General features: G+C 42.7%; 1 protein-coding gene across 7 annotated transcripts in view; it reads right to left on the bottom strand.

Annotated features, from left to right (window-relative positions):
- EPB41L5 (erythrocyte membrane protein band 4.1 like 5) overlaps nt 1-20,072 on the bottom strand; it is a 190,375-nt gene extending 170,303 nt beyond the window's left edge. For 6 of the 7 annotated variants that reach the window (XM_079782471.1, XM_079782472.1, XM_079782470.1 and 3 more), the window contains exons 1-2: nt 19,940-20,072; nt 8,666-8,853 (exon numbers count right to left, since the gene is read on the bottom strand). In XM_079782471.1, the coding sequence (XP_079638597.1) occupies nt 8,666-8,845 (180 nt within the window). In that variant the 5' untranslated portion in view covers nt 8,846-8,853; nt 19,940-20,072. Of the gene's footprint in view, nt 1-8,665; nt 8,856-19,939 lie in introns of all 7 variants that reach the window. The other variant, XM_079782468.1, reaches the window with a different exon arrangement.
- Between the last annotated feature and the right edge of the window lie 1,037 nt (nt 20,073-21,109).

Genomic DNA, 21,109 nt, shown 5'->3' with positions numbered 1-21,109 from the left:
TCCGCGCACTTGGGCTCTTTCCGACTCTGATTACTAAGCCCAACGCATAGGAAAACCCAGGAGGAAAAACCCTGAAAAACTGCAGGGGAAGTTGTTTTTTCGGAACCTGGGGAGCAGAGCTGGGTGTGACCATCGGAGAGGCAGCTCTGAGGCGCACACCTCCACAAACCGGTAGTGAGTGCCATAGAGGGGAAAAAAAATAAAAAAGCTAGAGAGGCCCGGAAGTCAATTCAGAAACACTGCCACCCAGGGGCTGAAACGCTAATTGTCTCTGGTGTAATCAAAAATAAATACGAGAAATTAAGACAAGGCCGGCTTAAAAAGCAGGACTGGCTTACAACACTGAGAAGCAGTGGAACAAAGCTGAACTGAAATACCGCCCAGACTGGGAAACAGGCATACCAAACGGAATAATAGAGGAAGTGAATGACAGCCGCTACTGCACATTTTAGTCTTCCTATTTTTTAATTTTAAATTCTTTTTTCAATTTTTTTTAATTTTTTTATTCTAATTTTTTTATTTTCATTTTTTGCATCTTTTACTTAAGAAACTAAATTTTTTTTCTTTTTCCTCACTCGATTTTCACCTTTTTAATTATTACATTTTTATTTTCAATCAGCATTATTATTACTATTATTTTACTTTTTTTTTTTAAATGTCATTTCATTTTCTCTTTCTTTTATTTTGGGATTAGTGTCCTACATTCTATTTGCATCTTTCCCTTACCCTATCTCAAAGCTAACATTTTGCCATCACTCTCCCCCTAACCTTTCCCCTTTTGGTCTCCTGTTTATCTTAACCCTTTCTGGCTTTAGATTTTCCCTACTTTTTCAGTTTACCCTCTGCTAAAATTTCACCCTACTGATATATCTAATTGCCAACCCCCTGCTCCAAATCCATACATACCTCTCTCTACGCTACCTAAAAAAAAAATTATTTTTCTCTCTGGCCTTTTGTTGTTGTTTGCTTGAATGTTGATTAGATTGAATTTTTATGCTTTTTATGAGATTGTTTTGATTATTCTTTTTGTTTGTTTGGTCGGTTCTATTGTTTGCTTTGTTTTTGTTTGTTTTTTACTTTTGTTTTCCCTTGCCTCACTTGATATTAGTTGGTGTTGCAGTTTATATTAAACTCCAGGCTCACGTTGCTGGAATTTGCTGGGATTAGTGGTTGTTCTAGTGGAGTTTACTCTCCATATATATAGTTTGTTCCCCTTTTCTCTCTTAGTATTGTTCTTGTCTCTCTTACTTCTTTTTCTTTTCTTTTTTTTCCTGCTCTTTTCCCAAGTTCAGATTCACACTCTTTTTTTTCTTTCTTTCTTTTTACTCTTCCTCTTCCACTCCTATTCCCTAATTTGTCTTTCTCTGGTGGTTACCTTTATTGGAGGTTATTAATATTGTGAATACAATTCTGTTCAGTGCCTTGTGTGTTGTGCCTGGTTGTGTTGTATTTTGTACCTTTAAATCAACGCCGGAGAGAGAGAACTATATAACCAGACATCCGGAGAAGAGAGACCATGGGGAGACAAACAAATAGCCCCCATAGGAAAGAGAAGCAGGCATCACCAGAAAAGGAAGTAAACGAATTAGAGGCAAACAACCTATCAGAGAAAGAATTCAGAGAAATGATCATAAGGTGGCTGAAAAGGATGGAAGACAAATTCGACAATATGAGTAAGAACCAAGAGGAAATGAAGAAGAACCAAGAAGAAATGAAAAATGACATCGCTGCTGTAAAGAACTCAATAGAAAGCATCAAGAGTAGACTAGAAGAAGCAGAGGACCGCATAAGTGAGCTAGAAGACAAGATGGAAAAAAATACCCAATTACAACAGCTTCTAGAAACAAAAATTAGAAAGCATGAGGAGAGCCTAAGGGAACTTCGGGACAACACAAAACAAAACAACATCAGGATAATAGGGGTACCAGAAGGAAAGGAAACGGAGCAAGGAATAGAAAACCTGTTAGAAGAAATAATAACAGAAAACTTCCCTGATATAGGGAAGAAAAAACCCACACAAATCCAAGAAGCTCACAGAGTTCCAAGCAAAATGAACCCCAAAAGACCGACGCCAAGGCACATTATAATTAAGTTGGCAAACACCAACGACAAAATAAGAATCTTAAAAGCGGCCAGAGAGAGACAGACAGTTACATACAAAGGAACCCCCATCAGACTAGCAACTGATTTCTCAAGAGAAACTCATCAAGCCAGAAGGGAATGGAATGAAATATACAAAGTCATGCAAAGGAAGGGTCTCAATCCAAGAATACTGTACCCAGCAAGGCTATCAATCAAAATTGAAGGTGAAATCAGGAGCTTCACAGACAAAAAAGGGCTAAGGGAGTTTATCACCACCAAACCAGCAATGAAAGAAATGCTAAAGGGTCTGCTGTAAAAAAAAAAAAAAGAAAGAAAGAAATAGGAAGCAAAGAAGGAACACAGGGGTATAGAATAAAAATGGCGACAAATAAGTGCCTATCAATAATAACTTTAAATGTAAATGGATTGAATGCCCCAATCAAAAGACACAGGGTAACAGATTGGATAAGAAAACAAAACCCATATATCTGCTGTCTACAGGAAACCCACCTCAAAAAAAAGGACGCATACAGACTGAGAGTAAAGGGATGGAAAAAGGTTTTCCAGGCGAATGGAAATGAAAAAAAAGCTGGGGTAGCAATACTTATATCTGACAAATTAGATCTCAAAGTGAAGGACATAACAAGAGATAATGAAGGCCACTTCATAATACTAAAGGGAGAAATCCAACAAGAAGAAATAACTCTGGTAAACATATATGCACCCAATACAGGAGCACCAAGATACATTAAATAATTCCTGGAAGATATCAAAGGAGAGATTGACAGCAATACAATCATAGTAGGAGACTTCAATACCCCACTATCACCATTGGACAAATCCTCTAAACAAAAAATCAGCAAAGAAATATCAATCCTAAATGACTCACTAGACCAGATGGAATTAATCGACATCTTCAGAACATTTCACCCCAAAGCCACAGAACATACATTCTTCTCAAGTGCACATGGGTCATTTTCAAAGATAGACCATATGTTAGGACATAGGCAAAGTCTCTCCAAATTCAAGAAGATAGAAATCATATCAAGTATCTTCTCAGATCACAGTGGCATAAAACTGGAAATCAACTACAATAAAAACAACCCAAAGAAATCAAACACATGGAGGCTAAACAGCATGCTATTAAACCATGACTGGGTTACCAAAGAAATCAAGGAAGAAATAAAAAACATCATGGCAACAAATGACAATGAAAACACAACAATCCAAAATTTATGGGACACAGCGAAAGCAGTCCTGAGAGGGAAGTTCATAGCTCTACAAGCCTACTGCAAAAAACAAGAAACAATGGTAATAAATTACCTAACCCAACAACTCAAAGAGTTGAGAGAGAGCAACAAGAAAAGCCCAGTGTAAGCAGAAGGAAACAAATAATAAAGATCACAGCGGAGATAAACGACATAGAGACTAAAGAAACAATACAAAAGATCAACAAAACCAAGAGCTGGTTCTTTGAAAGGATAAACAAGATTGATGAACCTCTAGCCAGGCTCACCAAGAAGCAAAGAGAGAGGACCCAAATAAACAAAATAAGAAATGAAAGAGGTGAAATAACAACAGACCCCGACGAAATACAAAGGATTGTTACAAAATACTACGAACAACTCTATTCCAACAAACTGGACAACCTGGAGGAAATGGACATATTCCTAGACAAATACAACCTTCCAAAACTCAATCAGGAAGAATCTAAACAGCTCAACAGGCCAGTAACTATGGAAGAAATTGAAGCAGTCATCAAAAAGCTTCCGGCAAACAAAAGCCCGGGGCCAGACGGCTTCACAGGAGAGTTTTACCAAACTTTCAAGGAAGAACTAAAACCTATCCTCCTCAGACTATTCCAAAAAATTCAAGAGGAAGGAACACTTCCAGGCTCCTTCTATGAAGCCAGCATCACCCTAATACCAAAACCAGATAAAGACAACACAATGAAAGAGAATTACAGACCAATATCCCTCATGAACATAGATGCCAAAATCCTCAACAAAATCCTAGCAAATCGGCTCCAGCAATACATCAGAAAGATCATACATCATGACCAAGTAGGATTTATCCCAGGAATGCAAGGATGGTACAATATCCGCAAATCAATAAATGTGATACATCACATAAACAAATTGAGAGATAAAAATCACATAGTCATATCAATAGATGCAGAAAAAGCATTTGACAAAATCCAACACCCTTTCTTGATAAAAACTCTCAACAAGGTGGGAATAGAAGGATCATACCTCAACATAATAAAAGCTATATATGAGAAACCCACAGCAAACATCATACTCAATGGGCAAAAACTAAAACCATTTCCCCTAAGAACAGGAACAAGACAGGGATGCCCACTCTCACCACTCCTGTTTGACATAGTACTGGAAGTATTAGCTATCGCAATTAGGCAAGAAGAAGAAATAAGAGGCATCCAAATTGGAAAAGAAGAAGTGAAGCTGTCCTTATTTGCAGATGACATGATATTGTACATAAAAAACCCAAAAGATTTCATCAAAAAACTAATAGACTTAATAAATGAATTCGGCAATGTAGCGGGATACAAAATTAACGCCAAGAAATCTATGGCATTTCTATACACCAATAGTGAACTTACAGAAAGAGAGACTAAAAAAGCAATCCCATTTACCATCGCACCAAAAAAATTAAGATACCTAGGAATAAACTTAACTAAGGAGGTAAAAGACCTATACACGGAAAACTACAGGACACTGAAAAAAGAGATAGAGGAAGACGTAAACAGATGGAAGAACATACCATGTTCATGGATTGGTAGAATCAACATCATTAAAATGTCCATACTACCCAAAGCAATCTACAGATTCAATGCACTCCCCATCAAAATACCAACAGCATATTTCACAGACCTAGAAAGAACTCTCCAAAAATTCATCTGGAATAAAAAAAGACCCCGAATAGCCGCAGCAATCCTGAGAAAGAAGAATAAAGTAGGAGGGATCTCAATACCAGATTTCAAGCTGTATTACAAAACCACTGTTCTCAAAACAGCCTGGTACTGGCACAAGAACAGACATATAGATCAATGGAATAGAGAACAGAATAGAGAATCCAGATATCGACCCAAACCACTATGCTCAATTAATATTTGACAAAGGAGGCATGAACATACAATGGAGTCAAGACAGTCTCTTCAATAAATGGTGTTGGGAAAATTGGACACACACATGCAAAAAAATGAAACTAGATCACCAACTTACACCATACACAAAAATAAACTCAAAATGGATACAGGACTTAAACATAAGACGGGAAACCATAAAAATACTAGAGGAATCCACAGGCAACAAAATCTCAGACATATGCCAAAAGAACTTCTTCACTGACACTGCCCCTAGGGCAATGGAAGCTAAAGAGAAAATTAACAAATGGGACTACATCAAAATAAAAAGCTTTTTTACAGCAAAAGAAACCATCAACAAAACAACAAGAAAGCCCACTGCATGGGAGAACATATTTGCAAATGCTATCACTGATAAAGGTTTAATCTCCAACATCTACAGGCAGCTTATGCAACTTAATAAAAGGAAGATAAATGATCCAATAAAAAAATGGGCAACGGACCTAAACAGAATATTTTCAAAAGAAGACAGAAGGAAGGCCAAGAGACACATGAAAACATGCTCAAAGTCACTTATTATCCGAGAGATGCAAATCAAAACAACAATGAGGTACCATCTCACACCTGTCAGAATGGCTATCATCAACAAATCAACAAACGACAAGTGTTGGCGAGGATGCGGAGAAAAAGGAACCCTCGTGCACTGCTGGTGGGAATGCAGACTGGTGCAGCCACCGTGGAGAACAGTATGGAGTTTCCTCAAAAAACTGAAAATGGAACTCCCATTTGACCCAGTAATCCCACTCCTGGGAATATATCCGAAGAAACTAGAAACACCAATCAGAAAGGATATATGCACCCCTATGTTCATAGCAGCACAATTTACAATAGCTAAGATTTGCAAACAGCCTAGGTGCCCGTCAGCAGATGACTGGATCAGAAAACTGTGGTACATCTACACAATGGAATACTATGCTGCCATAAAAAAGAAGGAATTCTCATCATTTGCAGCAACCTGGATGGAATTGGAGAACATTATGTTAAGTGAAATAAGTCAGTCAATGAAAGAAAAATACCACATGATCTCACTCATATATGGATAATAAAGAACATTATAAACTTGAACAAAAAGATATATACAGAGACTGTAAAGCATCAAACAGACTGTCAAATTACAGGGGGAAGGTTAGGGAGAGGTGGGGGAGATAAGAGATCAATCAAAGGACTTGTATGCATGCATATAAGCATAACCAATGGATGCAAAACTCTGGGGGGCGAGGGCATATATGCGAGTGGGGTGGGGGGGTAATGGTAAGATATGTACACATATAATACCTCAATAAAAAAAATGTCATTGAAAAAAAATTTTTTTAAATAATAAAATAAAAAAGAAGAAAAAATAAAAATAAAAAAAAATAAAACACTTTAACCCAAGAAACCAGAAACACCAATCAGAAAGGATATATGCACCCCTACGTTCATAGCAGCACAATTTACAATAGCTAAGATTTGGAAACAGCCTAAGTGCCCATCAGCAGATGAGTGGATTAGAAAACTGTGGTACATCCACACAATGGAATACTATGCCGGTATAAAAAAGAAGGAACTTTTACCATTTGCATCAGCATGGATAGAACTGGAGAGCATTATGCTAAGCAAAATAAGTCAGTTGGAGAAAGATAAATATCACATGATCTCACTCATATGTGGGACATAATGATCAACATAATTTGATGAATAAGAATAGATCCAGCCGAAACCGGTTTGGCTCAGTGGATGGAGCGTCAGCCTGCGGACTGGGGGGTCCCGGGTTCAATTCCGGTCGGGGCATGTGCCTTGGTTGCAGGCGCATCCCCCGTGGGGGGTGTGCAGGAGGCAGCTGATCGATGTTTCTCTCTCATCGATGTTTCTGACTCTCTGTCCCTCTCCCTTCCTCTCTGTAGAAAATCAATAAAATATATTAAAAAAAAAAAAAAAGAATAGATCCAGAGACAAATGGTAGGGGAGGGGGGTTAGAGAGCAACCAAAGGACCTGCATATTAGCATAACCAATGGACACAGACACTGGGGCAGTGGGGGCTTGCCCGGGGTGGGAATGGGTGGGGGGAGGGATGTTAATTGGGGAAAAAGGAGACATATGTAAAACTTTAGACAATTAAAAAAAAACACTTTAAGAAATCCTGTGTCTTTAATTTTATATTCCAATATTTTAAAAATGTCTTAATGTACATACTTAGTACGTTCTAAATTATTCAATAATCACAATATTCATTTAAACAAATTATCCAATTTCTTAATCTCTCACTCTGAGTTTATGGACTTCCCAAGCTTATTCAACTAATATATTGTTGCAGCAACCAGGCTATCATCTCTCACAAAAAGACTTTAAAATTTTTTATTTTGGGTAAATGAATGTGTACTAAAAGAGGTTGTGGGGAGGGAAGACATTGTGGAACGTCCAAGATGCGCTCTCTCATCATATCACATACTTTACAGTGTAGCTATTCTTGTAATGCAGAATAAAGTGAAGAAAGAGATTTGCCATTAGTAAAAAACTGCCTGTAAGGAATAAGTTAACCCCTTTCAAATATTTTAGACTGTTTCACACTGTGAGTTAGGATTATTCATAACTGTAAAGAAAATCTACCCAGCCCTAGCTAGTGGATAGAGCGTCGGACTGTGGACTGAAGGGTCCTGGGTTCGACTCCGGGCAGGGGCTCCTCCTGGCCCAGCCCCTGGTCAGGGCTTGTGCAGAAGGCAACCAGTCAATGTATTTCTCTCACATTGATGTTTCTCTCTGTCTTTCCCTCTCTCTAAAAAAAAAAAAAAATCAATAGAAAAATCTCCTCAGGTGAGGATTAAAAAAAAACCCTACCCAAAATGTGAATATGATTACAATACCCCATCTTGAAATAAAGATCACAGTGTATGAAAAACCTCCCCAGCAAAAGACTTCAGGAGCAAAAAGATAGTCAGAACTGAGGAATATAAAGAAAATCCTTTTTCTCACTTCATTTCATTACAATTTCTGTAAGCATACCATGGGAGAAGTATTTGTTTTGAGGAAGGTGAGGAATGTTTTAAAAACTGCAGAAAAGTACAGAGAAATAAAGTCTTACAATATGCATATACGTATCATTCTGGTTCCCAAAGATTCTCATTGCTTTAATAATTGCTCAACAAGCATTGTGAGAAATCCACTGGAGTACACTATATACTACCATTGTAAAGAACACACACACATAAATGACTCGCACCAATAACTGCCCTATCATTTAAACGTTTAAGTAACGGCCACTAATTCCAAATAAATACTATCAGGCCAGGTTCCTAAGGTTACCTGATATATGTATCTGTATGTTACAGTGCCTGATCCACACTAACCCTTACTACCTATTCCCCCAGGAAGTTATCAAGTAGAAAGCTCAAATGAAGAAAGTGATCTCATATAGAATTTGCATGTCAGTGAGACTTACATACCGGCAAGTCCACACTAACATCAGTACCATCCAGAAGGGACACCCGACACGTGATGATGGACTTAGAATCTCCAGCTGCAGGAATGTGTGTGGCAGCTCGTTGAGCTTCTCGGAGTCGTTCCTTCTCAGCATGTTTACGCATTGACCGACGCCCAAGCGTTCTACGGAAAAATCTCAGCATTTTTGTCACTATAAAACAGGAGAGAAAAAGGTATCAGAAGGCTCCTGAATTTGCAGTTAGAAAAATGGTGTTATTTAGTAAAGTTCTGTGGCCATTCCTAAATATGTTATTTAAAAGGGCTTCTGGTCAAGTAAATTTGAAAAACTAATTAAAACTGGCCACTTCAGAGTTTTTAAAGACTTTATATAAAATAGAATTATGGCTTATGCATTTCTAAACATAGTGGACTATTTGATAAGGAGCTGATCTGGTAGGAGAGGGTAAACATTTATGAGAGGTCTTTTGGATCACTAAATTATAGCCATATCCCCACAAACATTAGGAGGCAATGAAATACACCAAGCATGTCAAACTTGTGGCCCAGCCAATGTAACGATATGTAAGAAATCCTATATAATAAAGAGATAATATGCAAGTTGACCATCACGCCCTCACAAGATGGCTGCCTACTACCAGGCCAGCAGGGGCGTTAGTGAGGGATGACCAAACGACTAAACAAGCAGGCTGCGTGGGGCAACCAGGGTGGCAAGGGGGTTAGTGAGGGACGACCAAGCGACTGAACAAGCAGGCTGCATGGGGTGACCAAGCCGGCAGGGGGGTTAGTGAGGGACGACCGAACGACTGAACAGCAAGCTGCGTGGGGCGACCAGACTGGCGGGGGGGGGGGGGGGGGGCCATGAGGGGCGACCAGGCCGGCATGGGGGACAATTGGGGATGACCAGACCTGTGGCATCAGGCCTAAACCGGCAGTCGGACATCCCTCTCACAATCCGGGACTGCTGGCTCCCAACCTCTCACCTGCCTGCCTGCCTGATTGCCCCTTACCGCTTCTGCCTGCCAGCCTGATCACCCCCTATCCACTCCCCTGCCAGCCTGATCAACGCCTAACTGATCCCCTGCCGGACCGATTGCCCCTAACTTCCCTCCCCTGCCAGCCTGGTCGCCCCTAACTGCCCTCCCCTGTCGGCCCGGTCGCCCCTAACTACCCTCCCCTGTCAGCCCAGTTGCCCCTAACTGCCCTCCCCTACAGGCCTGGTATCCCACAACTACCCTCCCCTGCCGGCCATCTTGTGGCGGCCATCTTTGACCACATGGGGGCGGCCATCTTGTGCGATGGCGTGAGGGTCAATTTGCATATTACCTCTTTATTATATAGGATGACTAAATTATTAGCTGAGCTATGTAGTGTACTGTGATTACTTTCCCTTTTCTACACAACTTCCTGTTTTCTCTGGAATGAAAATTGTCTTTTTTTGTTTATTGGCTTAGTTATATGTGTTTATTTTTCTCAAACTCTTAGTTTTGTAAATTCAAACATTAGGTTAACTTGGTAGTTTTTATGGTATTTCCATTTTATGTGTATTATATTTTTTAAATTACTAATACCCATTTTTACTAGTATTATTTTTAATGTTCTTAATAGAAATAAGGAACAAAGTAACATTAATTTGATATTATAAATAATTGTTTATATTAAGTAGCAGCTTAAAATCTGTAACTAATAGAATATTTGATAAAAACTTATACTTAAAATACATTTGTATTTTAGTTGAAAAAAGTTATTATTTTTTATTATTATGGAAGCTCAGAAGATAAATGGAACTTCTTAGGATTATTATTTTCAAAGGATACCTTAGAGTATGGCAAGGTAGTCAAACTCAAAGGCTAACATGGGCCAAATAAACAAGGTTTAAGTTTATGTGGGCTGCAAAAAACCCAAAAGCTTCAATTTTCATAGAAACAAAGATGTATTTTGGTAGAGACATGCTGAATACAAAGGCTGAAATAAATGAGTAATCGTTAACATAAAATAATAGAACATTTAAATAAAAATTAATATTTTTTCTTGAACATTAACTTACCAGACACTGAATAACTGCACCAATTAATAAGTGTAACGCAAATAAACCTATTTTTCTTGTTTTCCAAAAGTGAAATATTTCCTGTTGCGCAAACCAAACAAGTCAGTACAAGACTAATGAATGACGTGGCAATTGGCTGCTAAAATATTCGCTGCGAGTATTAGTGGAGAGAAATGGTGTGCCTGTGTGTAAGGCGAGTAAGGGAAATGAATGCAACATGATTATAGTAATCAGTCATTAGCAAACGTTGTCCTTTGTTATTAACAACTAGAGGCCAGATGCATGAATTTGTGTATGGGTGGGGTCCCTTGACCTGGCCAGTGATCAGGGCCAATTGGGGCGTGGGAGGTTGGCCGGCTGTCCCAATTTGGACTGGACGGCCAAGGGGGAGGGGCTGCGGGAGGTTGGCTGGCCAGGGGGAGGGGCTGCAGGAGGTTGGCTGCCCCAATCAGGGCTATTCGGCCTGCCAGCCAAAGGGGTGGGGAGGGGCCGTGGGAGATTGACTGTGGGAGCGCACTGACTACCAGGGGCCAACTCTGCATTGAGCGTCTGCCCCCTGGTGGTCAGTGTGAGTCATAGCCACCAGTCGACTGGTCGTTCGGTCATTCGGTCGCTTAGGCTTTTATATATATATAGACTAGAGGTCTGGTGCACCAGTAGGGTCCCTCGGCCTGGCCTGCTCCCTCATGCAATCTGGGACCCCTCAGGGAATGTCAGACTACCAGTTTCGGTCCGATCCCCACAGGCCAGGCCAAGGGACGCCACCAGTGCACGATCAGGGCCGGAGTGAGACCGTGGGAGGGATCCAGGGTGTGTCTGGTCCGTTTCGCCCAGTCTCAATAGGGGCCGACTGGGGCTGGCCAGCAGGGAGGAACTGCAGGAGGTTGGCTGGCCAGGGAAGGACCGTGGGAAGGCTCCAGGGCGTGTCCAGCCCATCTCGCCCAGTACCAATTGGCCGGACCCCAGTAGTAAGCTAACCTAATGGTCAGAGCATATGCCCCCTGGTGGTCAGTGCACGTCATAGCGACTGGTCGAACGAATGGTCAGACACTTACCATATTAGGCTTTTATTTTTTTTTAATATATTTTATTGATTTTTTTACAGAGAGGAAGGGAGAGGGATAGAGAGTTAGAAACATCGATGAGAGAGAAACATCGATCAGCTGCCTCCTGCACACTCCCCACTGAGGATGTGCCCACAACCAAGGTACATGCCCTTGACCAGAATCGAACCTGGGACCCTTGAGTCTGCAGGCCAACGCTCTATCCACTGAGCCAAACCCGTCAGGGCTAGGCTTTTATTATATAGGATTATATATAACAGGATATTACAAAAATTAAGTAACAAGATTTTTATTAAAACACTAGAGACCCGGTGCACGAAATTCGTGCATGGGGGATCTCCTCAGCCCAGCCTGCACCCTCTCCAATCCGGAACCTCTCGGGGGATGTCTGATTGCTGGTTTAGGCCCTATCCCGCAGGCCTGGTCACTCCCACTGCCCCCCCCTGCCGGCCTAGTCACCCCTCACAGCCCCCCCCGCCAGCCTGGTCAATGGCCAGAGTATCCTTGGGTGAGGATTAAGAAAAAAATAAATGTCTATAAGTTAAAAGTTATCATCATTGGTCCCAGATAGGAGAGGGTGCAGGCTGGGCTGAGGGAGACCCTCTCCCCCAGTGTACTAATTTCGTGCACTGGGCCTCTAGTAATATTATAAATACTAAATACTGACCTAACCATAAATGAATGAAGGGTATAGCAGAGCTAGGTGTGGACAGAGAGCTAATTACTCATCTTGCCTAGCAGGAATTCAACAGATAATTCCTAAAACTAAAAAATCAAGAAGTAGCAATAACAGCATGTTATTAAAAACTAGAGGCCCGATGCACGAAGATTCATGCAAGAATGGGCCTTCCTTCCCTTGGCTGCCGGCACCGCCTTTGCTCCGGCCCGGAGCCGCCTTTCTGACTTTGCTCTGGCCCGGAGCCTCCTTTCTGCCTTCCCACACTGCCCAGAGGCCCGAAGCAGCTGGGGCAGTGCAGAACACCTGTGTCGTCGCCCCCGGCCGCTCAGAGCCTATGTATGCAAATTAACCCGCCATCTTTTTTGGGTTAAGTTGCATACTCACTCCTGATTGGCTGGTGGGCGTTGCAAAGGTACGGTCAATTTGCATCTTTCTCTTTTATTAGTGTAGATGTGACAGTGGTTGTCTCGAGGAGGGAGAGAATTCAGGGATGCTGTTTTTCAAAAGAAGCCGTTCCATTTGATGACTCAACTAGATAACATTTATAAACTTGACAAAAATAAAAGCTAACTTTAAGTAAATACTATCACATTAAAAAAAAAGTGTCTATTGCCCTGGCCGGTATTGCTCAGTGGTTGGAGCATTCGCCTACAGACCAAAGAGTAATGGGTTCGATTCCCTGTCAATAGCACATACCTTGGTGCAGGTTCCCCAGCTGCGGTAGTGTGTGCAGGAGGCAATCAATTGATGTGTCTCTCTCACATCCATGTCTGTCTGTCTGTCTGTCTGTCTCTCTCTCTCTCTCTCTCTCTCTCTCTCTCTCTCCCCACAACTCCTTCCTTTCCACTCTCTCTAAAAGTCAATGGCCAGAGTAGCCTTGGGTGAGGATTAAGAAAAAAATAAATGTCTCTAAATTAAAAGTTATCATCATACATGTATTACATGTATGGATATTCCTACATAATTAGGTAAATTGGAAAAGCCATGGTACTTGTCATTTGTACATTTATCTGCTTATATCCTAAGGAAATAACTAAAATTTTAGATAGCTTTCAAGTTTACTAAGCATCCATAAATAACATCTGGCTCCAGTCTCTATCTCTCCAGGTGTTTTTTTCAGGCACTGCTCCTTTTGCACCTTGCTATCCGGTCTCATTTCAGCTGTCTCTGAAAGGTCATACTTGTTATCCCAGACTTCTGTCAGAGAATTGCTCCTTATTTCTATTAACTCAACAACTCTACCTACATCTCCCCCGAGAAACAGTTAGTTCTAAACCCTGAAAATATTTTACTGCTTCACTAATCAGATTTTAATTATTCACCTGTTTGTCTCCTTTACTGTAAGCTCCTTGATGAAATAATTCCTACTTTGAATAGCAAGCCACCTGGCACATTTCATTATCAAGTACAACAAATGTTTAGTAAACTAGAGGCCTGGTGCACGAAATTTGGCACTGTGGGAAGAGGGGAGTCCCTCTGCCTGGCCTGTGCCCTCTCACAGTCCAGGACCTCTCAGGGGATGCCCACCTGCCGGCTTAGGCCAGATCCCCCTGGGGATCTGGCATCAGCTGGCACGCAGACATCCCTCTCGCAGCCTGGGGCTCTCGCAGTCCAGGACCCCTTGCTCCTTACCACCCACTTGCCACAGAGACGAAAGGCTCCCATCACTGCCGCTGCACTCGCCAGCTATGAGCCCAGCTTCTGGCTAAGCAGGGCGGGCGGGGGGAGAGGTCAGTGCCGCTCAACCAGAAACCGGGCTCACTGCTCCTTAGCGTTGGCCCCACCCCCCACCCACTACTGGGGGGGACGATCTGGGGCCAGGTTGGCCATGGGAGGGGCCACGGAAGGTTGAGGCGCCGTGGTCACACCCTGTCCCGCCTCTGCAGAGGCTCTGGGATCACGCCGCCCCTTCTCCCCCTGCCTCTGCGGAAGGGGCAGTGCTGGGACCGCCATGGCTGGCCTGATGGCACAGGCTCACTGGCCCCACCCCCCGCCCACTGGTCGTTCTGGAAGGTCGTTCCACCGTCCAGTCTAATTAGCATATCAGCTCTTTATTATATAGGATAATCTGACTTGGTCCTCAGAAAAACTCCCTGAAATACTATCTTATTTCCATGAGTAAACTAAGGGTCAGAGAAATTAAACCATTGGCCAAGTCCATTATTATTTTTTTTAAGTATATTTTTATTGATCCCAGACATTAATGATGAGAGAGAATCACTGATCGGCTGCCTTCTACACGCCCCACACTGGGGATCCAGCCCCCAAACTGGGCATATGCCCTGACCGGGAATAGAACGGTGACCTCCTGGTTCTTACATCAAAGCTCAACCATGCCGGCCAGGCGGCCAAGACCATCCTATCTAATAAAAGAGTAATATGCAGATTGATCATTACTGCAACACACAATATAGCTGCCCCCATGTGGTCAAAGATCCTGCCCCCATGTGGACACAAGATGGCCACCACAAGATGGCCAGCAGGGGAGGGCAGTTGGGAGGCACCCGGCCTGCAAGAGAGGGCAGTTGAGAAGGACCAGGCCTGCAAGGGAGGGCAGTTGGAGGTGATCAACCCTGCAGGAGAGGGCAGTCAGGGGTGACCAGGTCGGCAGAGGAGGGAAGTTGGGGGCAAACAGGCTGGCAGCAGAGTGGTTAGGGGCAATCAGGAAGGCAGGCAGGCAAGCAGTTGGGAGCCAGCAGTCCTGGATTGTGAGAGGGATGTCCCATATTGGAGAGGGTACAGGCTGGGCTGAGGGACAACCCCCGGGCTTCTAGTTACTTAGTAAATAATGAAGACAGGGCTCAAACCCTGCTTTTCTGACTCCAAATGTTGGTCTCTTTTTCTACTACAGCACAGCATCATTCATGTAAAATACTCATTTTAGAAATAAATTATCAAAGAGCACAGGTAAAAAAAAACAAACCGCTGAATGAAAATGCAAACAAAGCATTAGGGATGAATTTATTTTTCAAAAAAATTAATTCAGCATATTCAACAAATAGCAAGGGGGTAAATAAAGAGATGCAAAGGTACGGATTAAAAGAGACTTAAAATACATATCAAACAATCACAATGTGTGGACCAATTTTAAATCCTAATTAAAATAATCTTTTTTTTTAGTTGTCTGATGTTATCATTGGGGAAAGCTAGGTGAAACGTATATGGGAACTCTGCACTATTGTTTTAACTTCTACACAGTCTAAAATTATTTCAAAATAAAATAATATTAAGACCCACATTTGTTGTTTTATATATATATATATATATATATATATATATATACACATATAAATTAACAAATCTTGCATAACCAGTTGATGCTTTAAACTAGATGCATTTGTAAACATGATAAATATAAAAGCTGAAATATTAACATAAACACCAACATAGAAAAAATAACTCAATAGCTATAAATTGAGGATTATATCCTCCTTTTACAAGTAGGCATACTCCTATGTAATTATGTAAACTGGCAAAGCCATGACAGTTGTCATTTGAACTTCCCAAGGATATAAATCATATACACACACCTGAACACTGTCTGGGTTGTTGATGATAGATAACTAAAGAATTACTTGTCCTAGCTGTTTGGCTCGGTGGATAGAGCATCGGCCTGCGGACTGAAGGGTCCCAGGTTCAATTCTGGTCAAGGGCACATGCCCGGGTTGTGGCTCAATTCCCAGTGGGGGGCATGTAGGAGGCAGCCAATCAATGATTCTCTCTCATCATTGATGTTTCTATCTCTCTCTCCCTTTCCTTCCTGAAAGCAATAAAATATATTATTTTAAAAAAAGAATTACTGCCATTTTTATTTTAGATAAAATAGTAGTATTAAAAATGTTTTTAAAAGTCCTTATTTGTTTTTTTTAACCTCCAAAAATGTGTCCTCTTTAATGTTAATGAGAATACTATACACAGCAAAGACATAACTTAAACACAGTGCTTTGATTTGGGTTCAGGTATTAAATTTTTAATTACTAAAAATGTTATTTCAAAGTTATACTCTCATCAGGAAAATGTGAAAAGGATACGGATACATTTTCTGTGATTTTTATGTCACAAACACCATTGTTTAGTAGATCATTTAATATGAAACAATTGTACTGACATATCTTGTTCTATTTTCCCATTGGATAAAAATACTTTATAAATTTTTTAGAATAACTTGAAGAGATAAGACTTCTTATCTCTTCAAGATACATATTGATATTTTTATAGAAGGGATTATATGAGGTCTAGTATTTGCATTAAAATAATACAAAGAAGTGGGAATAGAGATTAAACAAATTGACTAGATAACTGGCCAATACCTGTTGAAGCTGGATGATGGGTACATGTGGTTTATTATACTTTTCTGACTACTTTGGTATATGTTGAACTTTTCCATAATAAAAAAGTTTTTTAAGGAAAACAATATTCAAAATGTACTACAACTTTGAAGTTTCTAGAAAACAAATAAATTATAAAACAAGTTTTGTGACTTTCTGACTTTCACTTCTACACCTTGAAAATAAAGACTTAACCTGCTAAGGAAAAATCCAGCTTCTTCCAGATTTACAATTTCAATAACTATGTATTTAGAACTATAAAAACCAATTCCACAAATAAGTTCTTTTTATAAAAATTTAAAAGCAACTTACATGAAAATAAATTTCAGATGAACTAAAGATTTAAAGTGAAAGAAATGAATACTAGACGGAAACAAACAGTACACTAAAAAAACAGAAAAAGTTTTTGAAGGGATTAACATGCAGTTTATTTAAGAATTATCACAAATCATTAAGATAAACCCAACAGAAAAACAAATGGGCAAGATATGAAGAAACAAGCTCTAAAAGGTGATAGGCAATGAAAATATTCATTAAAATGATGTTTAATCTCAACATTATTAACCAAGAAAATCCAAACTTAAAAAATAAGATACTGTCTGTCATTTAAGAGACTTACAGATAGCCAGGGTTGAAAAGGATATGGGGAAAAAAAACACTGTCCTCTTTGGAGGAGGATTTGACAACACTGACAAAATTTTAACATGCATGTCCTTCACTCAGCAATTCTATTTCTGGTAGGATATCCTAAAGAAATAGTCCCACACATGCTTCAAGTTGTAGAAATAAGAATTTTTCACGACATAATTAAGAAAACTTTAAATATGTCCCTCAACATGCAAGTAGTTAAATTATGGTACATACAATGGCATACAACATAGCTGTTTTTAAAATACAGTTGATCTTGGACACAAACAAAATTTTAACTGAAAAATGAAATCAAGAAAAAAAGGAATATAGTTTATCCCACACTGAGGTGGATATATATTTACTTATACATATATATTTACTTATATCTTACTAGAGGCCCGGTGCACGAAATTTGTACATGGGAGGGGGGGGTCCCTCAACCTGGCCTGCATTCTCTCGCAATCCAGGACCGCTGGCTCCTAACCGTTCACCTGCCTGCCTGCCTGATCGCCCCTAACCACCTCTGCCTCAGCCCCGGCCACAGCAGCTTCATCTGGCAGGATGTCTGGAATGACGTCCAGAAGGTCGTTTGGCTGGCTGGTCTAATTAGCATATTACCCTTTTATTATTATAGACAGACACAAAAGGAATAGAAGGACATGCAAACAGTTAAGTGAAGTTATCTCTGGAGAGGGTTGTTTTGGTAGTTAAATTTTCTATAAGAACATAAGATGTCAAGAGTTTAAATTTTGTTAAAAAAAATTTTCCCCAGATTCACACTCCCACACCCCACCTCCCACATTCTTCCTGCTGCAGCAGATTTTTTGCAACCACAAATCTGACCCCTGCTTCAAAGTGTCAATGTCCTTCCTTGCTCTCTGGTCCAGCTCCTACGCTTGGCTTGATCCCTCCTGGCAGCCCACTGCCAGCTGCTCGTTCTGCTCTGGTGCCCCTTCTGCTCAGCCCAAGAGTCTTTCCCCCTATCTGTCCCATCTGTGAGGAATGCTCTTTCCCACCTCTCCCACTCCCCCACCCTCTCCCACTTCACATGACTAATTCCAGGTTTCTGGCTGAAATGTCTTTTCCTCAGAAAAACATTCCTGACTCCTGAGTCTAAATAGCATGCTCCTTTTATTACCCTTAGCCTTTTCTTTATAACCCTTAAAGAAACTAATTAAACACCCCATTGTTTAATTACTTGTTTTCCTGGGTACGTCCCTCACTAAGATGCAAGGACAGGGACCTACTCTGCTTCATTCACATCCTGGCCTCGCTGGCACAGCGAGATGCACATTAGGCACTCGATAGAGAACGTGTCTGACACAAATCACACCATGGAAATTCTGGATGGTAGGTTAAAAAAAATACTAGTTTTTATTCTGTTGTTTCTAATTTTTTGGCAGTAAACTAACAAGAAGGGTTTCCTTTACAATCATAAAAATACAAATTGCCTGTACTACCTAAATTGAGTTTTCATACCTATGTAAAACTCAAAAGTTTGTGTGTACTTTCATACAGGGCTGGTGGCCACAATCCTTGGTAAGCGATTGCTTTTTAATAAAGCAATATACCAATATACAGCAACAGCCGTGAAGAGATGAATATCTTCTGCCCCAGTAATCCCAAAATACTTTCCTGTAAGAGGATTTTTATTTGTAAGGGAATAATTCAACAGAAGGTATACTGTATATATCGTTTTTTAATGAAGTTTACCTAGAGAAAAACAGCAAAACCCTGAGAACTAGTTTACATGCACAAGTAGTCCACGGTTAGGCAGGGTTCAACAGCGTGTTGGCTACGTTAGAAATCGAGTTATGCTCTTGATAGTCACTTAAAACGTCCCAGAGACGTGGGTCTCCTGATTTCATGAGACCTGGCAGCCATCAAGCCGGTGACAAACACAATCCGCATTTACAGCCGAGGACCGGCATTAACACGCCGCCGGGGGTTTCAGAGTCGTCGTTCCGGGGAACACCTGCCTCTGACTCCCCGGGAGCCAAGTTTCAGCCAAACGAGAATTAGCGCCCGGGAACCCGGGGTTTGTCCGGGACCGTGACGGGCTCCACCCGCCTCGCCAGCTGGACGGCCAAGCCGCCCCTCGCAGGTGCCGGGCCGCGCCGACCCCTCCGCGCCCGGACCCCCCACCCGCTCCGCGCCCGGACCCCCCACCCCCTCCGCGCCCGCGACCCCCGCCCGCCGCTGGGGCGGCCAGGCCGGCGGGCCGGGCGGCCGGCGCTCCGATCCCAGCCGCGCGGCGCGGGTCGCCCGAAACTCGGCGGCCCTGCCCATTGGCCGGCGCCGCCCCTCCCCTCCCGGCGGGTTTACTGTGTAGCCGGCCCGGCCGGGAGGCTCCGGGCGGCAGGCGGTCCCGGCGCGAGGCCGCAGCCCCGGTCGCGAGCGCAAAGCCCCCGAGCGAGCGAGGACGGGCCCCCCCGCTGAGGGTGCGGGGCGTGGAGCGAGGACGGGCCCCGAGCGGAGGGTGCGGAACGCGGACGAGCCGGCGCGGGCGGGGCCCTGGGCCTCGCGCTTACCTGGGGGGAGGACAGCGCAGCGGCGACTGAGCGAGGCTGAGGCGGGGGCGGCCCCGCGGGAGATGCTCAGCAATGGCGGCCTGCGGCGCGAGCCCACAGGACACAGATCCCCGGAGACCCCGCCGCCCGCCGGCCCGCCCCTTAAAGCCCCTTCAGCTCCGCCCTCGGGGGCGGGGCGGGCGCACCGCTCTCAGACGGGCGATGACCCCGCCCCGGAAATTGCCGGCCCGGAGAGTCAGGTTAAAGGGGCGATGTCCGGTCCTGCCCGCACGGACCTGCTCTGTGGTCCCCGCACCACAGCTGCCCGAACCCAGCTGACCATCACACCGCCGTCCTCGGGGGTGCGGACCCCCAGCTACCCTCAAAATGACCCCTGTCACAAAGGCGGCTTCCCGGGGCTGCCAATTCGTTCAAGAAGTTAACTTAGCAAATACTTACAGCCTTGTTGCTAAAGGAATAGGTACAGTTGACAGGCTAATCTATCTATTAGAAGGCTAGTATGCTAAGTGTCCGACCATCTGGGTAATGACGTCAAGAGCAACACCTGGCTCCCTCTCCCTAGCCACAACCAGCCTCAGGTGCAAACACTTCACACTCGAACCAAACGTCTGGGAAGCGTTTTCCTGCCTCATCTCATTTGGTCCTCACAGAAGTCCTGGAGTAGGTAGGAGACTCGGCGGAATCCTATTTTCTTTTCATTAGCTGGAAAACAGAGATTTAGAAAGCTTAGAAACTTGACCCGACTGAAAAGAAGTAAGAAATGGTGGACCCTGAAAATGACTTCAGGTTTTCTCACTGCACAGAATGTAGTCAAACACTGCTGCCGTGAAATATTTCACCCTTTGTTCTCCCTGTGTGATCTACAACAATGATGAAACAGAATTTTTGGACTGGAACACGTGGTATTCCCCTGGGCAGACTGGTTCCCGGGCTCTTTGTCCGTGGGAATCAAAGAATGAATCCACAGACGGAAGGTGATATAGCAAAGGTGGAAATTTATTGAAGAACAAGTACAGATTCCCATGGGGTGGGGGGGGGGGGGGGAGTGTCCCACTGAGTTCCTTTTCCCTATCCTATATAATAAAGAGGTAATATGCAAGTTGTCCCCTCGACCGGGAGTTTGACTGCAGTTTGATTAGGGGGCATGGCCGGCCCACCAACCGCCCACAG

Source organism: Cnephaeus nilssonii (assembly GCF_951640355.1).
Source record: "Cnephaeus nilssonii genome assembly, chromosome: 10".
Classification (NCBI taxonomy): domain Eukaryota; kingdom Metazoa; phylum Chordata; class Mammalia; order Chiroptera; family Vespertilionidae; genus Cnephaeus; species Cnephaeus nilssonii.
This window is presented reverse-complemented; position numbering and strand designations above follow the sequence as displayed.